The 27628-nt window shown below is 40.8% G+C and overlaps 1 protein-coding gene across 3 annotated transcripts in view; it reads right to left on the bottom strand.

Annotated features, from left to right (window-relative positions):
* LOC134206730 (kinesin heavy chain-like) overlaps nucleotides 1–27628 on the bottom strand; it is an 84989-nt gene that overhangs the window by 13646 nt on the left and 43715 nt on the right. For all 3 annotated transcript variants that reach the window (XM_062682454.1, XM_062682455.1, XM_062682456.1), the window contains exons 3-8: nucleotides 21556–22394; nucleotides 20230–21489; nucleotides 20055–20156; nucleotides 2037–2154; nucleotides 1620–1959; nucleotides 1449–1562 (exon numbers count right to left, since the gene is read on the bottom strand). In XM_062682454.1, coding sequence (XP_062538438.1) covers nucleotides 1449–1562; nucleotides 1620–1959; nucleotides 2037–2154; nucleotides 20055–20156; nucleotides 20230–21489; nucleotides 21556–22394 — 2773 coding nt within the window. The remainder of the gene's footprint in view (nucleotides 1–1448; nucleotides 1563–1619; nucleotides 1960–2036; nucleotides 2155–20054; nucleotides 20157–20229; nucleotides 21490–21555; nucleotides 22395–27628) is intronic.

Raw genomic sequence — 27628 nt, 5'->3', positions numbered from 1 at the left:
GTTCAAGCCATCATTAACTTACGGATTCCCTGCCTGGTACAATTGCGCTGCTGTTCAACGAAAGAAACTTCTAGTGAAACAAAATCAACAATTGAAGATGATGCTGAATTTAGATCCATTCCACTCAACTGAAGATGTCCACTTAATTGCAAATATGGAACAACTCGACGATTGGTTTCAACGTGTTCACCCAAAATTTTGGCTGGGATGCGCCACATCAGCAAACCCTTTGTTAGAGCACTTAAGCTTATAACCTGTGCTGTGATATTAATATAACATAATCTTATCCTTCCTCTAACTATCCAGTTAAGCCTATTTTGCTATTTCGAAAGTTTTCTTTTTAATTATTTTCCTTCTCAACCCAAATGATCATAAACGTTTGTAACTTCATCTTCTAAAAAATATTAGCTGTTGAAAGGTCTTCCATACCTCAGCTTAGGTTAATTAAACTATAAACTATACTGCTAATATATGAAATAAATAAAACTTGAACTTGAAAAGCAGGACTGTTCCAGGGTTCAGTAATCGCAGTCATCTTGTTTTTAGTTGCGATGGAAGACATATTTGAAAGACTTCCCTGAGGCTTCCTGAATAATTGCTTCCGGAAAACAGCCGAATTTGTTTTGGGGGAAAATCCAGGCTACGGTTTCGAACTTAAATCTGTTACTCGAAGCACCAGTTTTCTCGACAACTCATCAGGATTGAAGATACTAACATCACACACACTTATTTTTTTGTTTATTTTTCCGAAGTGGGCACCGCCGATTTTCAGCAAACATAATTTTCGCCGAGATCTCAGTAAAAGTGACGTTTCAGTTGCGGAGATAGGGTAAATATTTGGCCGAAAATCAGTAAAAAAAACAAATTTTTCTGCCGAATTTCAGTTCTGAAATTTACAGAGGTACAGCGGTGCCCGATTTTGCCGAGTTCGAGAAAGAAAAACTTAGTGTGCACCATGGTCCTACCAATCACAGATCAAAATGATCATGTTGCATAAATGATTTTAACGTTCGAAACATTTGATTAAGAATTACCACTTAACTAATTGGAAAAACTTTGATCGTTGTCCGGTTTAGATCCTATTTGCGAAACCATTCCGTAAGCGTCAAAATAGGCTGTTCAGAATTGAAACGGATTTTCGGCAGTAACCTTAGGCGCCTGCAAGCTGTTGCCTCATGGCTGCCGCTTCTGCTTCACAGGCAACAACGGAAATAGTCAAAATTGTAAAAGGTCTACAAAACAGCTTTGCCAAAAATATGAGTGAGCTTTTCGTAGCGTGTTTTGCGAATAAGAAATGGCATTTCAACCATAACTTCTGAACCAATAGTCCGATCTCATTAATTTTCAAGTTTTTCTGTACGAATAGATTTTGAAATAAAATGTTTAAAGACTTGAGAAAAATGTCGTGTCAACTAACCCAACTGCGAACCCAATAATCAAATCATTACCTTTCACAATGGATTTCCTCTTCTCGTCCGTCACCGCTTTCGGTGTCACCGGTGAACCGCCGGAGGTAACCGTCTTGAACATGATGTGTCCCTGTCCGGCACGAATCGGTTTTGCTGCAATGAGAAACGGAATTAATAACCACGATGAGTGGAATTGTGTCGCTCGCTTACCGATTTGCGCCTGCGGTCCCCGCCGGGCCAGATTCTTCTGGCGCACGGCTTCCTTGATGCGGTCCACCTCGTACTGGTAGCGCTTGCGGTCACGCATTGCACCCTCCTTGGCCTCCTTCAGGGCCGTCTCCAACGCCTTCACCCGCTCCATCGTCGTCCGCAGCCGCTTCTCCAATTTCGGCAGCTCGCACCGCAAGTCCGCATTGTCCCGCACCAGCTGCTTGTGCACCTTGGTCAGCTGTTCCAGGTTGTTCTCGAGGAAGGAGATCTTCTGCTTCTGGGCGAGCGAGCCACCGTCATCCTCGGTTTCCTCCGAGTTGATGGACTTCTTGATGCGGGACTAACATTTGAGATGTTAGAAAAAGAGATGTTATGACATTGGATTTTTGTTTTGTAAAAGCGTGTTAGGAAACAAACCTGAAGATCCTGTACAAAGAGCTTCCGCAGGGCATGCAGCGTGTGTAGCTCCTTGGCGACGGTGTCTTCCAGTCCCTTGAGATCCTTACGAGCCTGCTCTCGTCGCTCGTTTGTAAGCCTGCGGAAAAATTTTGCGAACAGGGGGACGAAACAAATAGAATTCGGTAAAACGGTTGTTTGTCGCAAAGTAACTTTAATTTTGGGAAGGAGTCGAAATGAGAACATGTGTGGATTTGATTTTATTGCTCCTTTGATCGCCTTTTTTAGTATTTTTCATGTTTTAGAACTTTATTGAACTATCATCTTTCGTGAATGTTTTCGATCAACAATAAGTACGTTCTTTTAAGTGAATGATTTTACAATTTACATCATTGATACATTATTTTAACTGAATTTTTTTTACTAATTTAGCATGATTTTTTCTTCGAAATTGTATATACGAATATAATATTGCATCTGTTTCTAATATTATTTCTTATCATCTAAAGACATTTACATTTGTTCATTAGTTTACATTACCTTGATATCGCAGCTAACATAGATTTGTATTGATTCGTTAGCGAAATAAAATTCTAGCCCAAAAACTATAAATGAATTGAAATATTTATTGCACATTATAATTCCTAACATTGATAAACTGCTTTTTAGATATTCAAGTTGTACGATTTGTTAAATGTGACATGCGAATAAATGCAAGCACTTAAAAAAAAGACCAACACTAGTAAGGTGCTGTTGCAAATATTGTTAAATCACTAACGACCGTCCCATATTGAAGTTATTTAGGATTCCACATTTCCAGGTGGTATACCAGGTGGTGGGATTGTAAATTTGTGTCCGGCGGTTTCTCTGAGCCTGTTGTTTTGTGGGTCATGTACCATGCTGCTTTGGTTTTCCAATATTAAAGTGGGAACTGCTGTTTTGCTCCGACGTGGGACACTCGGTGGAAACAGGGTTTTGCAGTATGGATCACATTTAAATCAATTCCAAATTGCACATTCAGGAGAAAGTCTTATCAATTTTTATAGCGTATTCTTTCATTCTACATAACATCAATTTTCAAATCGAGCGTACAATGATCAATAATGATCTCAAGAGAGATCCCTTATGCCGACGAAATCATATTCGTATTGAAAATATTTATTTGGACACCGAAACCCAAATAAAGAACGACCAAACGTCGTGTCATGGGACTTGGGGCACCTGGTGCGATTTGAAACTGGTCGACATGCTGGCAGGTGTTAGCCAAAGCTATACTCAGCTCACTTTTAAATACTTGTACTCCAAAAATATCGTAACATGGCTCTAAAATTCAAAACTGCGAAAGTATTCAATGTACACTTAGTTTTGTGGCGACAATTTCCAATCCGACAATGATACCGAATCGGTCATCTGCAACAGTCCAGACGTTTTATTCCAAGCAAGTTGTGTTGCTTTTCTATACAAAAACAGCTTGAATAGCAATAATTTTTTTTTGTTATCTCTCAATATCAAATGCGGACGGCATTTTTGCAAAACCTGCTTGAGAGAATTGAAAGGACCTTTGGTAATATTACAGCTGAAGCTGGTATCTCAAAACAACATAACTTCCAATGGAACAAGAAATACACGAAGTTCGAATTCTGCCCTAAATATGGAATTTGCAAATTGAATCAGATTTCAGTGCAATACTCTACTTCATATTCGGACTGTTTAATAATGTCTTTGAACTTATTTGGGAATAGTCGGCCAAACTAAATATTACAAACAATTATTTTTTGTAAAAGTACAAATATTTAACCCAGTGTTGTTTGAATCCATAGCAACAACGCAAAATACGTGACAGAAACTAATTAAAAACAGAATTACAACTAACTAAAAATATAATCAGGAAACAATGCCAGGAATCGGATGGATCTGAAAATCAATTTAAGTGAAAACAAACAATGGAAACATAACAAGCGATAAAACATAAATCTAATCGCAAAAAAATATCAACTTAAAACTCTACTCTAGTCAAGAAATGATCGCGATTCTCTGGCAGTTTCCTCGCACATATTTGTTGTGCTTCAGTTCGTTAGTTCACATTATTTTTGATATTCACATGCACTCACGCACACACTGTCTTCTCAGTGAGAAACATTCACGAGTATCGTTAGTATGACTTGCTACAACATCGATCTATTGTTAGCACACATGTTCTCATTTCGGGTGTTTCACCATCAAATTAACATTCTTTGGAGAGGGGCATGATTTGCAAACTCGAGGCACGCGCGACCTAGTCATACTCTGGCAATCGGGATAACTGCATCACAAATTTGCTCAAATCATCACCATTTTGTTTTGTTCATATACCGGACCATATTTGGTTTGTAGCAAACTGTAGCGAATAGCGATCATTTTTCGGCGGAAGAAACTCAAACGGTTTTTTTTTAAACAGATAGGCGAGATCAAAAATCGAACTTATACGGTGAAGGGAGAAACAAAGCAATAGTCAATGTTTGTGTTTGTGTCGTGAATCGTGGTTAAGCAGCTTGTGAAAAACTTGTCTATAGAGTGACTTAAGCATGGCGAAATGAAAATTCAAGTTTAAGAAATACAATTATATTATTACAACGAAAAATTCAGATTTATCTTTTTCGATTGAATATACATATAAGGGTTATTACTGCAAAAAAGATTCGTGAAATCAGATAGTTAGAGATTAGGAAAAGCATCAAGCACGCATTAAATTGCCTATTCATATATTTTTTCCGCTTTTTCGTTGGATCACTGCGAGGGAACGTGCATTTACCATTTTGATTTACCAACAATCACTTACGACTCGTGAGATAGGCGCTTATCGATTATGCGATACTGTTGTTGCTATTATTGCTCTACTGTATTTACATTTAACCGCGTTGGTACATACAGACATTTATTTACGAATTTTACACTTTTAGTCGGTCTTGTATTGTGTTTGCTAAGCAACAAGGTGGAATTAAAATACGAAATGCGAAATATTTTCTACGATTGATTTCCTACAAATTATTGTTCAATACTGACATTCGAATGTATCACAACGCGTAAATGCAACGCTTTTAACCAATTCCTCATAGCACTGTTACGAGAAATAGTCATGGTATTACATGTAAATACTTCTCAGCTTATTATCTAATGATGACTTATTTCGACTACAGCTGAATTTTCCCCACCTTTGAGAAAATGGCTAATGGAAGCAGAAGCAGCATTTTGTTATAGCCTTACAATAAGAGGGTTGTAAATTACAACTTAAAGTGCAATCGGTCATCTTTCCTGATAAAAATAAGAAAATTCGTTCTGACACAATGGTTGTTTTGTATAATATTTGCTTCCAGCTACGTTTGGATTGATGCGATCAAATTGAACGATGGATCAATGGATTATACTGTATTCCGAATCGCATTATCAAAGTCGTTAAACTATAAAAAAAAACACCCAATCGCTAACATAATGGTTTTGATTTTTGTATTATAAAGAAATATTTAACCAGTCCACCTAGCAGTGTTTGTGCTCATCTCGTGCACCAAAAAGTTTGAGTGAGATTATCTTAGCGTGTTTCTTTGGCAACTTAAAAGGAGTAAGCGGATCGGCCGGTCGTCGAAGTTTAGTTTTGCTTTGTGCGGAAGGCAAAACGATCCGCCGGTCGCCGTAATTTTGCTCTGTTTTGCGCGGGTGAGTAAATGAATCAGAAAGTAAAAGTTTGTTTCTTGTCCGGTCGTGTTTCTCCAGTAAGCGGATCGGCCGGTCGTCGAAGTTTAGTTTTGCTTTGTGCGGAAGGCAAAACGATTGGCCGGTCATCGTAATTTTGTTCTGTTTTGCGCGGGTGAGTAAATGAATCAGAAAGTGAAAGTTTGTTTCTTGTCCGGTCGTGTTTCTCCAGTAAGCGGATCGGCCGGTCGTCGAGGTTTAGTTTTGCTTTGTGTGGAAGGCAAAACGATCGGCCGGTCGTCGTAATTTTGTTCTGCTTTTCGCGGGTGAAAGTTTCAGACAGCGAGAGTGTTATTTCCCATCCCATAGATCACTTACCGAAGTGAATCCAGATAAATTATCCTTTGTAACTAAAACGATATCCTATCCCAAGACAAACGTGGAGATGCAGAGGTGTTCTCGGTCTCTAGTAGCAACGAGAGTCAGACTAACAATCCTTCCCTTCCTTTATGACCGTAAGGACGTGGCCGGCGCCGTTATTGACTTTAGATATTTGAGCTCCCGAAACGTGTACATTGAGAATGGGTAGCTAGTCCCAAGCCCCATTTATTGTGTTCTCTGTACAATTTCGCAAGTTCTAGTCAATCACGGAGTAGCAACTACGAATTGTGCGGTCATAATGCTCATGCTCATGCTCATGTTCAATACAGTGGCAACTTAAAAGAGCAGTGCGGACGGCCATCAAGAAGAATGTCTTCATTGAAACCAGCAAAAACAACTTGGGTGAGTTTTGAGCGCACTCAGCGCAAAATGTGAATTGCTGATCAACCTGGCGGAGCTTAGAGAAGCAAAGGCTAAGATAGAGCGTGTAAGAATCAGAGCAATTAAATATAAGTCTCGTTAACGGTATTTGCCTGTAGAGAAAGAAGTCACATGCTGCTGCAGCTGGGACAAACGTGCGTGGATGGACTGGTGACAAAGGAAATGAAGCCGCAACAGTCGGTATTCGGTATCTCTACGATATTAACACGACGCTTGAGCGGAGCGAGAAGAAATCCGAGGGTGCCAGTGAAAGACGCGACAGGTCAGTTATTGATCCGCTGTTGATGTCCTGCTGCAAGCTATCATGCCCAGGGAATGTTAAACAACAACATTGCCAATGACAACAACACTGTCCTCTCTTATAAATGTTGGGACAAACTCAACACGCAATAGGCGTTTCTCCCAAACTGCAACAGAATAGGACAATGATCGCCTGCCGCGCATTTACAGAAGTAGTCGGTTTTCGACAATGTTTTTGTACATTTAACCATCTGTTAACATGATTTGTGTTTTACTTCTATAATATACAAGTTATCGCAGTTTGAAAAGTTCACAACAATTACCTCTCCATGTTTGTTGTAAATAAAATGGAACGCAAACATTGTCTTTATCCTCTTCAGATGAGGACAAAGACTTATCTCTATTCTCTTTTGTAGCTTGTTTTTTGCATTTTTCGGCGAAAATTACATTCCTTGATCATGCACAAAATGCTCGCAAAATCGCATGCTGATGTGCTTAGTTATGGGGTATAACGATCTATTGTTTGCAATGCTGGTTGTCGATTGATTTCCCGAAATGGAGTGAACATCGAAGAACGGCTATTAAGATTTTTCCACCCTATGGCTTCCTCAATGGTGCGAGACATGGTCAAATATTCCGTTTCGAAGGGTTGGGGTGCAAAATCATCAAAGGCGTTTTTAAAATCTCCTTCTTCACTGCCTGATCTATCGGCATTACCAGGAAATTCATCTTTCTCGATCATCAGGAAGCGTAGCAACACCAGATACATTTCTACAACTGTTCACCGGATAAAAGATTTTTTATCAACATGATAGTTCCATAAACTTCACCGGCTTGATTCGAAGCTTTTCTACAGATATAACAATACTCTAATTCGATACTATCACATCTCTGCTTACATTGAAACGATCATTCATCATTGGGTGGCCTTTCGTATATTTACAATTAACAGCCAACAAAAATTCCCTTCTTCGGCTTCCTCGCAACAATGTATCTCTTGATTCACTGCTTGCTCCTAATTCACTGCTTGAGATTGGCGATTAAAGGTTGCATGAAGAAGAAGAAGTCGAAGGATGATATTAGAAAAATATTGCACGGGGAAGCATACGGAATTTTTTTTAAAACTCTTCTCAAAAATTCTAGAAGCGATTTAATTAAAAACGGAAAGCAGTACGGGGTTGGACTTTTCTTATACTGTGTATCAAGTATGATATCATAAAATAAAATTTGAATTCGAAAAATTGCGTTTATCATGCAGTAGAAGGAAAGTCCAACCCCGTACTGCTAACCGTTTTTAATTAAATTGCTCCTAGAATTTTGGGGAATCATCCTTCGATTTCTTCTTCTTCAAGCAACCTTTAATCGACAATTGAACGCCTCACATATTTTTCTTCTAGATAAGCAATACACTCCTCTAGAAACCCATTCTGCAAATTGATTCCATTAGCAATTTCTTTAAGCTTCTTAAGGTCGTCCCAAACTGCGTTGTCAAAGCTCTATAATACCGCCGGCCAAAAACAATTCACTTTGTATAAGCCATCTACCTCCGCAGCCCCGATGAACGAATCCAACGAATGGGCTTTACCATGTGGTAAGGAAGCATCCGAATCAATGTATGTACCATGCGCTGATGTTCACTTTTCCCATTTTAAAAACGGAACAATGATCACTGCGCTTGATAGACTTTGTTTGTGGATGTTTTTACAGGCATTTTTTCAGTATGTCCCGAATTTCAACAGTTAAAACACAATTCCTCGTAAACTTTGTGCTTATCGAGTTTTGGTCCATGCTTCCTATAAAACGATCTTGACATCTTGCAATATTTTGGACTTCACTGCATCATCGTAACGGGAAACGTTTTCCGATGAAAGCAAATCTTATTGAAGGATGCGCTTGAAGAATTAGACGCTTAGACAGTAGCAAGGTCTATAAGTGCCGCACCGGACACATCGAGGACCATTATCATAGCCTCATAATTTTCCGGCAACCTCATCCGGAGGATTTTAGCCAACCAGGAATAATCCTACCAACGCTAGTTTGTGGTTCGTACCGGTACTCATCAGCTCATCGAAGTAGCCCCCGACTCTTGAACTATTGACATTGTTCGCATTGACTATTAACGCAATCCAGAAGACTTATTTCAAAATGTATTGTATGGTGGACTTTTAGTGCGAAGGGTTTTCTACAACTCTTGTTAACACTATTAAAGGAGTTACGGTGCTAGTTGTCATACTTATACTAAATGATAACAAAATATGCAATTTTTTAGTCTAAGTTACTGCTACTAGCGCTACAGCTCCGTTATTATTGAAATTTAAACAACGAACTGTTAGGCAGATTTGTAGATAAACCTTTGCACTAGAAGTCCACCATACAACACATTTTGAAATTTAGCCTCTGGAATGAGTTATTGCCAAACTACTAAATGATCGAAGGCAGATTACTAAATGATCGATAACAACCTTGATTGACAAGACACATCGAAGTGAATTTCCTTAGCAACATGTTTTTTACTGCTCCGGCCACTGTCTTAGAGGGGGTAGCCCATATGGCTTCCATATGGCTAACTAGTTTAAATGTCTAAGGGTCATTTGGCATGACTACCTATTTGATGTAGACACAAAATAAAAAAAAAATCCCCATTCCCCAGAAAACCACTCCCGAGAATAAACCCTTCCCCAGAATGAAACATTCCCCCGAAACCCATTCCCTGCACCACATCCCAATTTTTTTTTATTCATTTAAAATGATTCCTGCAATGAAGTAAACAGATTTTGTTTCTAACGAGTGGCAACTAAAAAACCGGAATGAAAAGAACGACTCGGGAATAAAACTACAAAGAAGTACAGTTCAATCTGATATATCTTATACAAAAAGTTGTCCTTAGTCTTCAAACGTAGACTAATGAATATTAGCATAGGTCTGTGGTTCGCCGTGCGGCGCAGCTTAGTCTTGCTGGTATGACATGATCGCTGTTGTACGGCTCTGCCACATTCATTTTCGGAATACTGCTTCTGATCCTGTTTATGAGATGCTTCGTGTTTTTGGTATTTATTTGTTTATTTGATAATTTAACATCATCAGGCTTGAATTTAGCCCCAACGATGGTTGTTCAAAAACTTTTGTAACGAATCTAAATAATAACAATTGCAATACTATTCACAATACCACATTAAAACAACAATAAATGAAAAGCGTGAATATAGGGGGGATTACGGCTTTGACAGGTTTTGTTCTATTATTGTCCGGGGGTATTTTTTATAGCTGATTATGCTAAAATTTGGCCTAAACATTCCAACCGAGTTGGAATTCTTCCTCCAACATTCCAACCCTCCCTAGCAGGCAAGTATTCACGCCCAATGACCAGACCCCTTCCGTTAAAATCCACTGATTCCAACAGGCAAACTTCACTCGATCCCTGTTCTTCATCACGCTGCGCCATCGCTACGCGCCCAGATCAAGTGAACCTGCTCGTATGTCCACCAAAGTGGGTCATGAAGGAATTGAAGATCATCGCAATCTGTTGGTTTACTACCAAAACGTGAGAGACTTGCGCACGAAAATTGCTAATCTTCGCTTGCTTCTAACTAGTAGTGATTACGATGTGCTCGTCTTTACGGAAACTTGGCTCCGTGAAGATATTAAAAGTGACGAAATATCCGATAAGTATGCCTTTTTCCGCTGCGACCGTAACCCAAAAAGTAGCCAGCTTTCTCGGGGAGGAGGCGTGTTAGTTGCTGTAAAACGACAATTTCCCTGTGAGGAAATTCCACTTTCCGACTGTGTTCGAATAGAGCAAATAGTAGTTCGTGTGAATTTATCGCTATTTATCTTCCTCCCAACTTTCACTCTGAGTTATATTCCACTCATGCCAACGCAATGCAGCATATAATGGCCTGCGCATCCAAAGACGATCTGGCTTTATCCTTGGGCGATTTTAACCTCCGGAATTTGCGGTGGAAGTTTGATGATGAGGTGAATGGTTACATTCAGTACAACATCGCCTCTGACAACGAGCAATCTCTCATCGAGACCATGTTCGCCAACGACCTACGTCAAATTAACAATGTGTTGAACTTGAATGGAAGGCTGCTTAATCTTGCGTTTGTAAGTTTACCAGAGTACCTAGATTTAGTCGAACCACCCTCATCATTGCTACCCATTGATACACACCACAAGCCATTCGTTTTGCTTTTTGATGCAAGCGTCTGCAGTTTTTTCGTACGAAATGTAAATGACGGCAGCGCAGGATACGATTTCAACACGTGTGATTACACTAAGCTGAGAACAGCATTCGCCAGCGTTGAATGGGATTCTCTTCAAGACTTTGGATCAATCGATGATGCCTTATCAGCATTTTACGACAAACTGTTTGCAATTTGTAACGACCTCGTACCACGTAAGAGACGAAAAACTAATTCGACATACAACCAACCATGGTGGATCTCTGAGTTACGATGTCTTCGCAACAGGCTTAGGAAGGCTCGGTGCCGATTCTTCCTCTCGAAATCCGAAAGAGACAGTAATATTCTCCGTGATATGGAATCAACGTACAAAGCAACTCTTCTATCAACGTATGAGGATTACCTATCCAGTATCCAAGCTAATGTGAAGGAAAATCCTTCAAGATTTTGGGATTTCGTGAAAAAGCGAAAATCATCTGGTCGTCCCACGTACAACGTAAGCTACAACGAAACTCGAGCTAGTTCCAATGAAGAAGCTGCTAATCTTTTCGCTACGTTCTTCGAGAGTGTGTTTAGCAAGGTGTCACCCATACCTCGTTACAATTGCTTTAGTCATATCTGCGCGCACAGCATTGACTTGCCTATTATTCAGTTTTCTCCCGATGAGGTACTGAGAGCCATCGATGAGCTTGACACCACTAAGGGACCTGGGACGGACAATATACCACCATCATTCCTCAAAAACTGCTCCATGGAACTAGTAAAGCTTATGGCTATGTTGTTCAATAGGTCATTACACGAGAAAACCTTTCCGCTGGCATGGAAACAGCTAGTTCCAATTCACAAATCCGGTAATTTAAACCAAGTGTCTAACTATCGTGGTGTTTCCATCCTGTGTTGCCTAAGCAAAGTGTTTGAGAAGCTGATACATAATGTGCTATACACTGTTGCATCACCTATTATATCTGATTCTCAATATGGGTTCATGAAGAATCGATCAACAACGACGAACCTGATGTGTTACGTTTCGGCATTGTCACGTGAGATGGAGAAGGAAAGGCAAATCGATGCGATATATGTGGATTTCGCTAAAGCCTTCAATACCGTACCGCACTATCTTGTCATCGAGAAATTGGAGCATATTGGCTTCCCGAGATGGATAACGGAGTGGATAGCTTCATATTTATCTAGTCGTAGTGCATACGTTGTGGTTAACTCAACACGATCTCGATTCTTCGACATTACGTCTGGGGTACCTCAAGGGAGTGTTCTTGGAGCACTGATCTTCAACATCTATGTGAATGATCTCTGTGTGCTTCTTACTTCGTCAAAATTATCATTCGCCGATGACCTCAAATTTTATCGCATCGTACGCTCTCCGGCTGATTGTGCGATCATGCAAAATGACGTCAACTCCATGTTAATTTGGTGCAGCGATAACGGTATGCGCATCAATAGCAAGAAATGCAAGGTTATATCTTTCTCTCGCTCTAACAGTCAGATTATTCACCAGTATTACGTTGAAACCGAACCACTTGAACGTGTAGCATCAATAAGTGATCTTGGAGTGACCATTGATGCAAAACTACGGTTTACCGAGCATGTGGCGATCACTGCTTCCAAAGCATTCTCTGTGCTTGGATTTATTCGACGGCACGCTTTCGAATTCACCGATATTTATGCCCTGAAGACGTTGTATTGTTCGTTAGTGCGAAGCATCTTAGAGTATGCTGCACCGGTTTGGTCACCATACTATGTAGCACACATGATAACCATAGAGCGAGTACAGAAGAAGTTTGTCCGCTTTGCGTTAAGGATCCTGCCTTGGAATGACCCAGACAACCTTCCTCCATACTCTGAACGATGTCAACTCATAAATTTGGAGTCCTTATCTGCCAGACGTGTGAAAATGCAGCGATTATTTGTGTATGATATAATACAAGGAAATATTGACTGCCCTACACTACTTGAACAAACTCCGCTGTATATTCCCCCTCGAATACTAAGGCATTCTTCCTTACTAGCTGTTCCATATCACCGAACAAACTATGGTTACAACAACCCACTAGACTCCTGTATCCGTGCTTTTAATGTAATTTGTAACGAATTTGACTTCAACATCTCCAAAAATGTTTTTAAAAATAGAATAAGTAGAATTAATATTTAAGTTCAGTCTGTACGATTGTTTTATCGAAGACGGTGTTAATAAATAAATAAACATTCTTTGCATATCAAATAATATTGTGGCCACATTTCATAAAATTTGGTCGACAAAAACCCCCCTGACAATAATAGAACAAAACCTGCCAAAGCCGTCTTTTCCCCTAATTACAATACTATTAAGAATACAGTTAAGGTTCACAATACAAAGATATACTATGGACAAACTCTCTGTACTGCAATTCAACGGGCCATGTTGATTCTGCAACTGCTATGTCCAATCAACGCCGACTTTGTAAAAAACATAACGACAATCTTCAAAATTTCCATACCGTGAAAGCAATTTGACAACCTCAGGTATATTTTTTAGGTTTAACGATCTGGTAACCATTTCTCGTCAGTACATTGTTCTTCTCGCAAGCCAGTCGGTCGTTTTTACCGTTGCGATGTGTGAAATACAAAACACAATTGAATTCAGTTTCCCGCTTGGCAGTGAGAAGCCAAATATGAGCGAAATTGTCCATTTCGTGAAGATGATGGACATGGATCGAAGCCAAATCGATGCTGTTTACAGAATAGCACAGGAGAAGTCCGTATTCATTAAGTTCAAATTGGAAGAAGCAATGCTGTATGCATTGACTTCTAATTCGGACGCATTATTTTTTCACTATGCAAATGGATGCTGTATGCATGTTTCCTGCGAGTGAATACATCCAGTATGTGCGAGTGAACGACTTACCACCCGAAGTTACTGATCACGAACTTGCTACTATGCTGGGGAAGTATGGTAAAGTGAAGAATGTGGAACGGGAAAAAAAGGCTTTGTTTCGACGCGTACACAGGTGTGCGTGGCGGTTGTAGGTCAATGCCAATACCAATCCCCAGAATCAGTTCCCCAGAATGGCATTTCCCAGAACGACCAATTCTCTAGAATGATATTCCCCAAAATGTACTATCTCCCCGAAAAGAAATCCCCAGAATGACCCATTCCCCAGAAACCAAAAACCCAGAATGACCCGTTCCCCAGAAAAAGGTATCAGTCTAAAAAACTATGTCTTTCGCTGTCATTTCTATAAATTAGAAATACCAGATACTATATTTTACTATTTAAAAATACTATTAAAAATACTTATATTGAAGCACGCATTTGCCCGGAAAAGGCAAAACGACATATGCTGCCTTCTTTTGAATCACGCATTTGCCCGAAATGGAGCCCATTTGATTTGTTTGTTAAGGCTCACATATAATACGAAGGAGCATATAATTCATTATGGAAGACCATATGGCATAATGCCGTTTGGCATAAAACCGTTTGGCATAATGCCATTTGGCATAACGACTTAAATGTCTAAAGGCCGTTTGGCATAATTTGTTGGGTACCTCGAGGCCATTTGGCATAATGAACATTTGGCATAATCGTTGACAAAAGTATCAAATGCAATGGGTCGTAAGAATATATGATTTCCATTCTTAGAAGTAGATAACTCCTTCTTTAAAAGTATGCGTTTGCCCAGAAAAAGTCAAACGAGCAGATAACTACTTCTTCAAAGGTATGCATTTGCCCGGAAAAGTTAAAAAAAATAAATGCCTAATTTTTTAAAGTACGCTTTTGCCCGAGATAATGCCAAAGAGTAGATAACTCCTTCTTTAAAAGTATGCGTTTGCATGGAAAAAAGGCAAACGAGTAGATAATTACTTCTTCAAAAGTATGCATTTGCCCGGAAAAAGGCAAAAGAGTAAATGACTCATTTTTTTAAAGTACGCGTAATAGTACGATAGTACGATAACTCCTTCTTTAAAAGTATGCATTTGCCCGGAATAAGGCAAAATAGTAGATGACTCCTTCTTTAAAAAGTACGCATTTGCCCGGGATGAAGCAAAAGAGTAGATTACTCCTTCTTTAAAAGTATGCATTTGCCCTAAAACAGGCAAAATAGTAGATGACTTCTTTAGAAGCATGCATTTGCCCTGAAAAGGGCAAAAGAGTAAATGATCGCTTCAAAAGTATGCCTTTTCCGAAAGAAGGCAGAAGACTAGATGATCCATTTTTTAAAAGATCGCAAGAGTCGAAATGTATATGATTTCTTTTCTACGCATACGAACCGAATAAGATAAATAACCTGATGATTCCATCTTGTAAAGCTCACGATTTCTCTTTATAACGAGAAAGCATGCACGCATTTGGTTGGCAGAAATCTAATGAGTAGATCATCTAATGAGCAGATCATGCCGAATGGCATTATGCCAAACGCACTTATACCAAACGGTATTATGCCAAACGAGTAGCCCCGTTCATATTTAGTAGGGTATGATGGGGCAAGATGGGTCGCCTAAGGAAAAAACTTGAATATCTCAAAACGGAAACATGTTAATTTAACTTTTCAACATGGGTCTATAAAAATAGCTCATAATCTGTAAGCCAGGGGTATGAAATACCAAAAACTTCACTTTTTATTCCATTTCGAGTCATTAAAGTAGAAGTCTATTTTTCTGTCAATCAAAAAATGGCGGGGTAAGATGGGTCAAACAGCGGGGCAAGATGGGTCACCTTTAAATACTGTAATTAATATTGTTTTTATTCCCAATATTGAATTACACACAGATAGATAGCTTTATTGTCAATGATTATATTGAATAAAAATAATGTTTAAGCCTTGGATGAAGAAATGGCTCTACATTAAAAAATGTCTGCAAATTCTTATGAAAACAGGCCGTTTAAGTATAGCTTTTTTAAAACAAAAAATAGACATTTTCAATAAACAAATTAACATCATTATGTCAAAAGTAACCTTAAAATGATTAAACCAACAATGGAAAATATGTTTTGAATACGAACTATGCCCTTCAGTATGCGCTGACCCATCTTGCCCCATTTGTAAGTTCACGTTAGAATGTCTAATTTTCGATCAAATTTATTTATTTCAACGCAGTTAGTTTAACATCACCTACATTACTTATAATACGTTCACTATGTTACTATGTCACTATGTTACTAATGTTTAAATTTCACATTGCTCGACGAGATTACACATTTTGTAGAAAGTGTGTTTTCGCATAAGAAACAATGATGAAAAATATTTTACCTTGCCATACTCTACCAAAATAAAATTTTATCATCAAATCGAGTGATAATAAAGCAGAACCAAATTATTCCTCCTACAAAGTCATAATCACCACATTAAAATGTACACGATGCCCAAAAACGGCCCTGACCCATCTTACCCCGTGATCCATCTTGCCCCGCCTAACCCTATTAATACGAACTTTTTTTGTGGTATTTAGTCAAATCTAGGAAATGGTGCATTCTGGGGTATGGTATGCTGGGGAATGTCTTTCGGTGGATGGGGGCATTCTGGGGAATGTCTTTCTGGGGATTGTGGTATTCTGGGGAATAGTGCATTCAGGGGAATTAATTTCTGGGGAATCACTTTCTAGGCAATGGGTTTCTGGGGTATGACATACAATCGTGCGTGGCGTGTACATGGACGTGATCCCGTCATCCCTACATTTCTCGAATCGAAGGGGGAACATTTTTTATAGCGGAAACAAGAATAAATGTTTTCTATGTAAAAGTACGGCAACTGAAAACCAAAAAATCACATATTATCAATTTCTGGGTCCGCTGAATTGTTTTTATGACATCTGAGCCTACCAAATAAATGGAATAGAAAAAAAATGTTTTCTCGTATTGCTTCAGTTGACACATGCTTAGCAATTCTAGTGAACAAATCCAGAATTTGATAGACGTATTCGATGGCAAATTTTCATTTCGTGAACCAATAAGCAAACGTAGTCTATTGCTTCTAGAAGATTCCTTATTCCAAAGTCGAGTCAAGCACGAGACACTGAAGACGACCTTACTGTTGAGGTCGAAATACGTATCTGACAAGGTACAATCAAGTGGTGGAATTAAATGGGATGGTACAAACTCGTCTTATGACAAGTGAGGTAAGATATGTTTCTGTGGCGATTTGGAACCCCTCCACCTTCTTGAAAAGGGGGCTTCCATACAAAAGAAACAGAAATTTTTGCATAACTCGAGATTTAATCAGAGAATAAATCAATTTTAGGCGAAACGAAGTTCGTCGGGTCTGCTACTAGCAAAGAATAAAAAAAAGTGATATCAATTTTTAACATGTGGCATTATAATGAACTGCAAAAGTTTGAAGACAACAGTGTTATCTCCCATATCCACCCTATCATAATCAAATATCAAGACAAATGAGCTTGTTTCTCATTTATGAGAAAATATCAAACAAAGTAATCGTGGTACTTCGCCAGCAGTCAAAGACATGTGGTCATCCATCACCATCAATAACAGTTTTCCAGCATAATTCCGCTTGCCCAGCAGCATCATAATCTCCACAATTCCCATCAGCATCCGACTCTCATTAGAATCCGAGAGGAATACCCATCATAATCCGAGAAGAATTCTTTCTGAAGATCTCTGAAGAATTACTTCCAGAATCATTAAAGTATTCCAACCGGAATCCACACTGGATTCCTTTCAGTATCGCTGAGCGAAACCCTTGGAAATCACTGGAAGATTCATTTCTGAATCCCTAGATGATTATTTCGAAGTCCCTCGACGATTGGCTTTGGGATCCTTCAACAGATTGCTTTGGAATCCTTCTACGATTTGCTTCTATATCCCTCGAACATTTCCGAAATACCTGGAACATTCACGTTGGAATTCCTTAAGGATTCTCAACAAAATCTCTGGAACATTCTCGTTGGAATTCCTGGAAGATGGAGGATCTCTAGAAGATTCTCAATGGAATGTTCATGCCGGAAGCATTGAAACCATTCCATTGGAATTTCTGAAATATTCCCTTGGATGGATTGCCTTCAGAATCCCTGGAGGTTTCCTTCGGTATGCTTGGAGGATTCCCGTCGAAAACTCCGGAGATTCCCGTCGGAATCCCTGGAACATTCCTGTCGGAATCACTAAAAATTTCTCATCGGAATCCTTGGAGGATTCCCGTCGGGATCCCTGGTGAAATGTTGTTTTTTTTTTCATTTTAGATAAATATAATATTTATGGAATATGTAAAAAATATCCACTGCCTACCGGTGGGAACCAGAAAGCGATCCGTCACATATTGTCCTTTGAGTATGCTGGACAAAGCCGAGCGCTACTACACTTAAATGCAATAACCATACGCTATCAATTTGAGTCGTTGTAGCAATCATCGGCTGGTAAACAAACACACTTCGATACTGTGGGCTACAACAGAAAGCACGTGCTTGAGAAAAGAGAATATGGATGAGTGTGATTGATCCACAATTGCCTAAGGTGGTTGGACCGAATTTAAGTATTACCTTACCACTTCTTAGATAACAATGAGGTAGTAAAATGTCCAAAATTTTTTGGAAAGGAGCTCAAAATAGATTAAATAGATAAAGAGGCTATAGCTCCCCTTAGGCATCTGGCCTAGTTACGCCAATGTATCCACCGGTGTACGTAGCAGGAAAGGGTGCATGCGCTGATGAAAAAAAAAACAAAAAAATCCTCGAAAAAAAACCTTATTAGAGGCACGTGGAGCAAGAACAAAGGCTTCTGATTGCAACGATACCTACCTAGCTGTTGAAGGTGGTTTCGATTATTGCTTTGTAGGTATTTGCGATCGATGTAAGAATTTCAAATCGCATTAGTATAGCCATGCAACTATGTGAAGAATCACCCAACATGATGTTTCGGAACCCCATTTTGACTGATTTAAAGACATTTTTCGTTAAACTACAAAAAATAATGTTGATTCGGAGAAACTGTCGTTCAAAAATTAAAAATTTGCTAATATAGAAGATTCGTCAAAATTTTACAATATTTATTGTATAAAAATAAAAATCACTGGTAGAAAAACTACAAAGAATGACCGATTGCTCTGGATTTCACCGTAATTCCCACAAATCGATTAACATTAAAACCGACAGAAAATAAAAAGATTTCAAAACCATACAGAAAGGCACTTATCGACTACAAGTAGAATTAAGCCATCAACATTAATGTTTATTCGCTAATAATGTTAAACATTGTTTACGTAATCACTAATCAACAACGTTAGCTAATTGCTACCAATTTTATGTACACAATTTTGATGTACAAAAATAGAACATTCGAATAAACCCAAAACCCCAAATTTACAGTCAGTTCGATTCGTCTTGAATTAGGAAATGCTCCTTTACATCCAAGAGAAAAATTACTTGCCACCTTTCTCAGTCGCTATGTGACAACACGCCGAACAAGGAACCCCATCACTGCGACAAACTTTCCACTTCGAGCGAGGAAAGCGACAGGAGCGGTCCGTTCGACTCCCAATAACCCCCAGTGGTGTACCCCTAATTTTACCCACATTACAGAATAATCAAGTACTGCGGACAACGATGGGTCAGCAGAACCATCGTCAGCGACAGCAGCAGGTGCAACTGCAACGTCGGAAGCGCCAACGGAATCGTCGATGCCAGGCACGACATCAAACTTTTGCCCTTGATCTTATTGGTGCCGCCACTTCCATTAGCCATTTCTTCGCGTTCGCGTTCCTCGCGCTCCAGTTCCTCGATCAACTGCCGGTAGCTGTTGATCGTGGGACTGCCGCCGCCAGTTCCCATCCCCGTTTGGTTTCTACGATTGAGCAAATTTTTGTGCAACTTGGACAGCTTCAGCCGGCGCTGAAACAACAGATTCTGTTCGTCCCGATCAAGCTGATCCCGATTGCAGGCGTTGTTATCGTCGTCTTCGTTATCGCTGCGGTCGTGGACCGAGTCGTGGTCAACGACGGCCGCTGCCAACGATGGCCTCCGACAGTGCGTCGCACCGGAACGGCGCAAGTTGCCAAAGTCGAAGTGGCCATCGCTGGGAGACGAAGGAGATTTCTTCGACACGGGAGACGACGCGAGTTTGTTGTTAGTTTGTTGGGGATGATGGTTAGTAGATTCAATGGTAGAGCTTAATGAGTAGGGTACTGACATTAGTTCCTGCAGTTTGGCGGACTTCTCGGCTTCCTCCTGTCGCAGCTTCTCGTAGTCGGCCGTCATCTGCTGGTGGGCAAGCGATAGCTTCTGGTTGGTGCTGAAACGAAGAAGACATTCAATTAAAACAAATCATTGGGAAAGGGTCGAACATCTAGTACAAAAATACTAACTCCTTCAGTTCGTTGATGAATTCCTGCTTCTCGGAAATCTCATCACGAAGTGTCGCCACCTGTTTCGTGTGGGCATCCCGCAGTTGGTCCATCTGGTTCTCGAATGCAGCCTTCAGCTGGTCAGCCTTCTGTTTCTCCTCGGCATTCACTGCCGACACCTGCTCGGCGGCCTTAAGCTTGGCGCATTCTTCCCGCAGGGCGTCCACGTTTTCCTCCAGCGTTCGCTTCTTGTTCTCCGCCTCCCGCATCGACTCCTGAAGTGACTTCATGCGAGCCTCGTGTTGCGAGATCAGCAGTCGGCACTCGCTCAAATCCTTCTCGTAGTCACCCACCTTCTTGTTGGCTTCCTGCTGGAGGTTCTCCAGATTGGAACACCGTTGCGAAACGTTCTTCGCTTCGGATTTCATCTTGCTGATGTATAACCGGGCTACGGTGAATTCTTCCTCTAGTTTTCCAGCAGATGCCTCCACGTTAAGCTTCATTTCATTCTGATCGGCTGCCAACGCTTGTCCGACTTCCGAGAGATCTCGCAACAAATTGCTCAACATCTCGTTGATTCGCTTCTTTTGGTGCGCAGACATGTCCTTCAGTTGCTGCAGCTCCGACTGGGCGCTGTTTAGCGAGGTCTGCTTCTGCAGTAGTTCGTCGTTGACCGAATCGATTTCCTTATTTTTGGATTCGATTTCCTGCGATTTTTGATCGTAGTTCACAGCCAGTTCTTCGAGGGCCTGGAGAACTTCCTTAACTTCTTCCTTTGCGCTTTCGTTTTCCTGCTGGATGCGGGTCATTTCTGCCTGTAGGTTCTCGTAATCCCTTCGGGTGTTGGCGATCAACTCTTCCTGGTCCATGATTTGCTCCTTCAGCTTCTCAACGTACTGTGACTGCTGGTTGATTTCCTCATCCTTGTCATCCAGCTGCTGGTAGAGACGTTCTCGTTCCTGTTCCAGGGCTGTTCGCTCGTCCGCCGTGATCGAGCCCACCATTGCTAGGCCGCTTGGGGTAGCAGGAACCGGAAGATCGGGAGGTTTTTCTAACAGGACTTCCACGTTTGGTGTGCTGGCTTCCATAACGTCCTGCAGATCAAGCTGTTCGTCCACGTTAACTGTTTCGCCTGCCCGCCATCTCGCCAGTTCCGCTTCCAATTTCTCCACCTTACCTTTCAGTCGGCCATTCTTTTCCTTTTCCCGCTCGTACCGTCGTTTCCATTCTTCGGCCGTCAGTTCCTCGTTCACGCAGACCACGTTCTTAACGGTCTTGGCTCTGCGAATGGAGGAAATAAAGGTCAATTTAATCAACGGGTTATCGCAAATTGAATATGTGACTTACCTTCGTCCGAAGTCCAGCGTCGATTTGGTTTCCGCCTCGTTGAAGCTGGCCGGGGAACAGCAGATGACGATGGTGGTGCGTGCATTACCACCGAGCGATTCCTGCAGAATTCGCGTCAGCTTCGAGTCACGATACGGGATGTGAGTTTTGTTGCCGTCGGCCAGCGCCGATATCACATTACCTAGGGCCGAGAGCGATTTGTTGATGTTTTTCGCCTCGTCTAGCACCGTACCCTCGGCGCCGGTTTTCGAGACCTTCTCGGAACCAGCCAAATCCACCAAGTACAGCTTGCCGGAAAGTTTCTTTTGATTTTCGAGATTTTCCTGTTTGACGTTGATGAGGAACACCGAGTGCGATCGGGACGAGTGTTCGTTCATGTTCGTCACGGCTATGTGCCGGTTGGATTTACCCTCTTCGATGACTTCGAACACATCCTCCGGACTGGACACGAACCGTTCCGTGGCGCCTTTGACGTACGGCACTCGGTTTTTGTCCTCGTGTACGCTCAGGTTCACCTTGGACACGTCCAGCAGGTCCCGAATTTTGTCCATGTAGATTTCGTAGTAGGACACTTTGATGTGGAACTCAAGATTCACCTCCATGCTGTAGATGTGGTTGAAGATGTCGTTGACGATACGTGGAATGATACCCTGCTTGCCGGGGTCGCCGATCACGCCCTCCATTGTGTGCGTCTTGCCGGACGAAGTCTGACCGTAGGCGAAGATCGTCCCGTTGTACCCGGCCAGCACGTCGCTGACGATCGACTTGGCCGCCTCATTGTAGACCTTTTCCTGTGTGGCGTTCGGTTTGAAGACTTTGTCGAAGAGGTATACTTTGCCCTGCGGGAATGGATCAGAAAAAAGGAATGCATTATTAGTTTTGATTATGAACATGAGCATGATGAATGAATTATTAGTTTTGTTTGTTTATAGAAACTAAAAGAATAGGCACATGTGACAGCAGGCAAACAAACCTTTTCATACATAGATCATAACCCACCGCCATTTCTCGTAGGCAAAACTCAGTAGCAAAAACTGTTTAGCGATCAAAAGGAGACGTTTCTAACAGAAATCGCTTAAAATTGGGTAGACACGTGTTTGAAAAGAAGAAAATGAACATCATACAGCTGCGAGGCGGCAATGTCCCAGTGGGGGATGTAATGCCAATAAAGAAAGAAGAAGATGCTGTGATACAAAAAAATGTTGTGGTCAAATCTGAACAAGACAAATAGAAAACCTTCTGTCAACAAAAGCCAAACCTATCTTATTTCGTAAATTTAAAATAAAATCATTTACCTACTAATAGTATTTACAACACACATATGTCTTGCATCCATTATGACATAAATATGAACGTTTTCCCATTGCTACTTTCGATTCAATCTATCTACCTGCTTCGATTCGCTTTCCAAGCATATCATCATCAAGATTCGCTTCGCCTGTTTTTGTTTCTCCGCCTCTACTTTGATGGTGGCCACTGCCGCCTATGTAAAGGGTAATTCCAAAACCAAATCCCGAGGAAATATTTAAGTTGCCATGTTCGCAAATTAACACAATCGAGTACCGCCTCGCTTGCTATACGCATGACTGTCTCATATGCTTTCAAAGCTAAGCAAAAATCAAACAATTACGCATGTAGAGGCAACAGTGCATAGAAGCCAAACAAAAAATCCAACGAATAGCTTACAGCGTGCTAGAGCCGTAAATGACGAACAGATCAGTCATCTGCGATCAAATTATCCACACACCCAAACCCAAATGACGGCATAGCGCACTCGCATTGTGCACCACGTACGTCAATACTTGCGTAACGATTTATTTTGAATCTTTATTTGATTACCATAATTACTGCTATGAGCATGCATAGCTTTGCAACGTGAAAATCGGAACGAAAGGGTCAGTGAACCAATGCAATTATCGGTTAGCAGTTGGGGTAGTTACACAGCTCGGATCGGTGCATCGCGATGCAATTTTTGTGCTAATGCAATTAATAAACTTAAGCGTCTAATTTTTCAAACAATCGTATTAAACTAAAGAGCTTTTTGAGTTTGATGCAGAAAAGAAGACCCTGCTTTAGAGAAAGGATGACAAACATTGAAGATTCCACTGGTCTTATTTGGAATGGCAAACTTGTACGACATGTATGGATTTTGTGTCTAAATTAAGTTTTCTCTCAGCAAGTAACAAACGTTTCGCCAATAAAACTTAGCAAATAAAGTTTTTCACGGGCTGAAATACAGCTGAGGGTAATTATAACCCAGGGGCGTCTCGTGAACTTTTGGTACACCTGTTCTACCGGCCTGCTAAAAAAATATACATCAAGCTGAGGTTTCGAATGAAAGTTGTGTATTTAGATATTAGATATTATAACCTTTTCTTGTACAACGTAACCAAACATTAGAAAAAAAAACAATTTAAACAGAAAACAGAGATTTATAAAACGATAAACAGCTTCTTAATCTCCCTACAAATTAATCTCTTTTGTTCTAAAGTCGTCCGAAATCTAACTTGGTAACAGTTGACGATAACTGGATATTGCTCAGAATAGAGATCTTTCAAATCGGCTCTTTCCACCATTCGGGTGCGCAGGATCCATCGCCCCTAGCATTTAAAAACTCTCACATATTTTGTTGTTATGAAGAAAATGTAATTAACCATTATTAGTATCATCATTTGATGCGACCCCAGATTGAGTCCACTGAAATGTTTTAGAGTTATTTATTTTTTCAAATTTAGTGAAAACTATTTTTTCTATGTTGATTGATTTTGATTATTTGGAGAAAAAACCATTATTAAATAATTCAATTTTATAATATTTTATAATAATCAAATTTTGATGTCTCTTTTTAAAAACTCAAACATCAATTTAATATTGTTCTTGATGCTGAATTGTTTATGATGCATAATCATCAGGAGAAAAAAAACGAACAGTGGGTAGTGTCTGTGACATAACCGCTAAGTGGACGTAGGACTTGACTTGACCATGCCCCTTTAAGATACATAATATGTCCAAATTTCTCACATCAACTTTTTGGATAAATAATCGGTGTTGCATACCATTCCTTGGCAAAATCTTCTCATCAAACCGACACAGAAATCAAATCTACCTCGAACAAGAATCATCAAAAAAATTCAGGAAGTATCTGTCCGATCACGAAATATTAGCCTCGACAGTGGCAACCTTCCCACTGAAGGACTGCCTGAAATAAACCACATGTTGGCTCAGCAGGGGATGTAGACTGTATCTCAGCCCTTCCACTGAAGAGCCTTCTAATCCGTGCGATAGCGACTGAAGGAGAACATTATTTTTAACTCTTAGAGCCTTGAAAAAGGCTGTTTGCTTCGGCTAATTTCTCCAGAAATTCCTCCGGAAGCTCCTTCAGAAATCCATCCGGAAGTTCCTTCAGAATTTTCCCCCTGGAATTCCTCCGGAACTTTCTCCAGAAGTTCCTTCGGAAGTCCCTCCAGAAATTTCTTCGGAAGTTCCTTCAGGAATTCCTCCGGGAGTTCCTCCAGGAATTCCTCCGGAACATCCTTCAGAAGTACCTCCGGAAGTCCTTCCAGAAATTTCTCCGGAATTTCCTGCGGAAGTTCTTTCAGAAATTCCTCCGGAAATTTTTCCCGAAATTCCTTCCTTCCTTCGGATATTCCTCCAATAATTTTCCCGGATGTTCTTTCGGAAGCTCTTGCAGGAATTGCTCCGAAAACTCCTCCAACAACTGGAGGAACAGCTGGTGGGATTCCTGTATGAACTTCCGGAGGAATTCCTGGAGGAACTTCCTGAGAAAGGAGGAAAGGATTCCTGGAGGAATCTCTGGAGGTACTTCCGGAAGATTTCCTGGAGCAACTTCCGGAGCAATTTCTGGAGGAACTTTCGGACGAATTCTTGGAAGAACTTCCGGAGAAATTCCTGGAGGAACCACCGGAGGAATACCTGGAGGAAATTCTGGAGTAACTTCCGGAGGAATTCCTGACGGTACTTCTGGAGGAACTCCTAAATGAATTTGAGTAGGATTTTATGAATGAATTTCCAAATGATTTACTGAAGGAACTCCCGGAAGAAGTTTTGAAGTATTTTTGGGAGGAATTCTTGAAGGAATGTTCCAAAGATTTTCTGAAGGAAATTTTTAAGGAACTTCGGAACTTTCCCAACGAACTCCCGAGCTCCGAACGTAACTTCAGGAAGAAGAGGAATTCTGAATAGATTCCTGAAGAAATTTCCGAAGGAATACTTGAAGAAACATCCGGAAGAATTCCGGAAAGAAACTCCGAGTAAATGCCTGCAAGAACTTGCGGAGGAATTCCTGAAGAAGCGAAAAGGAATAGAGAAGCTGGGGTAGATATATCCATCCAAAAGTAAATTTCGTAATTCGCGAAAATCAGAGCGCGTACTTGATCATTTTTATCATGATCTGATTCGTTGTGGCCCACAAACTGCCAGTGCACTGGTCAAGTCCGGTAAGGTGTCGATCATATGTTTCGAATCAAAACAAACACGATGCCACGCACACCACCATATCCAATGACAGATGGAACTGAAAACGTTTTTTTATTCAGGGTTCGGGTTGGCACTGACCCAGGTTTAAAAACGAATTCGACATTAATCTCAGGTTGGTCTTCCTTTTTAATCAAAGTCCTTCTTGTCATTCTTTAGATAATGCAACAATTTCGGTATTTTTGTTTACGAAATGCCCGTGAGACTACACCGCCTTGACAATAAAACACATCCGCCTTTAGACTTGTGGTAATTACTGCTTCCGTATCCGCATATATCTGAGTTCAAGACAGACAAGGACAAGGAAATTTAGAGAAGTCTGTCTCGTCGCAGACGTTCGTCAGGAAGCAACTTGCGAAGCTGCGAATGGCCGAAGGTTCGTACGTGAATGATCTCCTCAAGACCTTCGAAGAATTAATCCAGCAGCTGAAACTGACCGGAGTGAAGCTTGAAGAGGAACGATGTTTGCTACTCTTCCCGAAACGTTCGATCCATTGGTTACTGCGCTGAAAAATTAAAAGCTGGATTTTGCGAGCGTTTTCTTGCGGAGGAGCTCAAGAAAACTGACCGGGTAGCGGATTCATGCCTACAGCATTCCTAGGATTTCTTGGATCATAGTAGAAGCCCGGTAAGTTCGCTGAAAAGTGCAACCGCTGTCAGAAGAAGGCCAAAGACTGTCGCGTGGAGTTGAAGACAGGTGAGCCTGCTGAAGCAAATGTTGCTTCTGGAGGTAAGGCGGTGGCCTTCATGACTGTAATGCGCTTTCAAGATGTGGTTTCCTTCAAAGATTCTGGAGCCTCGGACCACCTTGTAAATGTGAAGCACAGTTTCACCGACCTCACAAAGCTATAGCAACCTGTCGTCATCAAGGTGGCGAAAGATGAACAATCTCAAATTTCCTGGCACCAAGGTACGATTAAGGGCGTTAACGGAGGAATCCAAATCAACCTGAAGGATGTACTCTTCGTACCTAACCAAATCTTTGAGCGAACCTACTATCTGTTGAGCAAATGGCAAAGGCGAACCTGAATGTCACATTTACGAAAAACGAAGCTTTCGCGAAGCACGAAGGTGATCTGATTGCGGAATGTTCCATGTGGGGCGATTTTTACGAGCATGATCTGTGTGTCAATACTGTGGCGGCCAACATGGGTGGAGCTGCGACCGGTAATTTGTGACATCATCGACTTGCAATAGTTTGCAGACACTTATGAAGCACGACATGGCAACAGGTATTCCCAAGAAGGCAGATAAGTTGGATTTTTGTGATGTTTGTGTTCTCAGAAAGCAGTGTCGAGAGCCATTTACGGATACTACCCGAGTAACCATGAAGTTATATTTGCTTGTAAAATATACAGCCCTAGCACTTGACTTGAAGTAGAAAAGAGCACTTTTAAGACCGAATAAATGGTTCATTACTTTGATATGTTGATTGTTGAAATAAAGCGTCAGTAATGCATCGCTGCATTCGTAATGCTGATTTAGAGATCGTTGTTTGACAGTTGATATATATAAATGCAACTTCACATATTTAAAACTGATCTAATGCAATTAGCATTTGTGATGCCGGTTTATGATT

Source organism: Armigeres subalbatus, chromosome 1 (genome assembly GCF_024139115.2).
Source record: "Armigeres subalbatus isolate Guangzhou_Male chromosome 1, GZ_Asu_2, whole genome shotgun sequence".
NCBI classification, from domain to species: domain Eukaryota; kingdom Metazoa; phylum Arthropoda; class Insecta; order Diptera; family Culicidae; genus Armigeres; species Armigeres subalbatus.
Note: the sequence above shows the minus strand (reverse complement) of the source record. Positions and strands in the feature narration are given on the sequence as shown.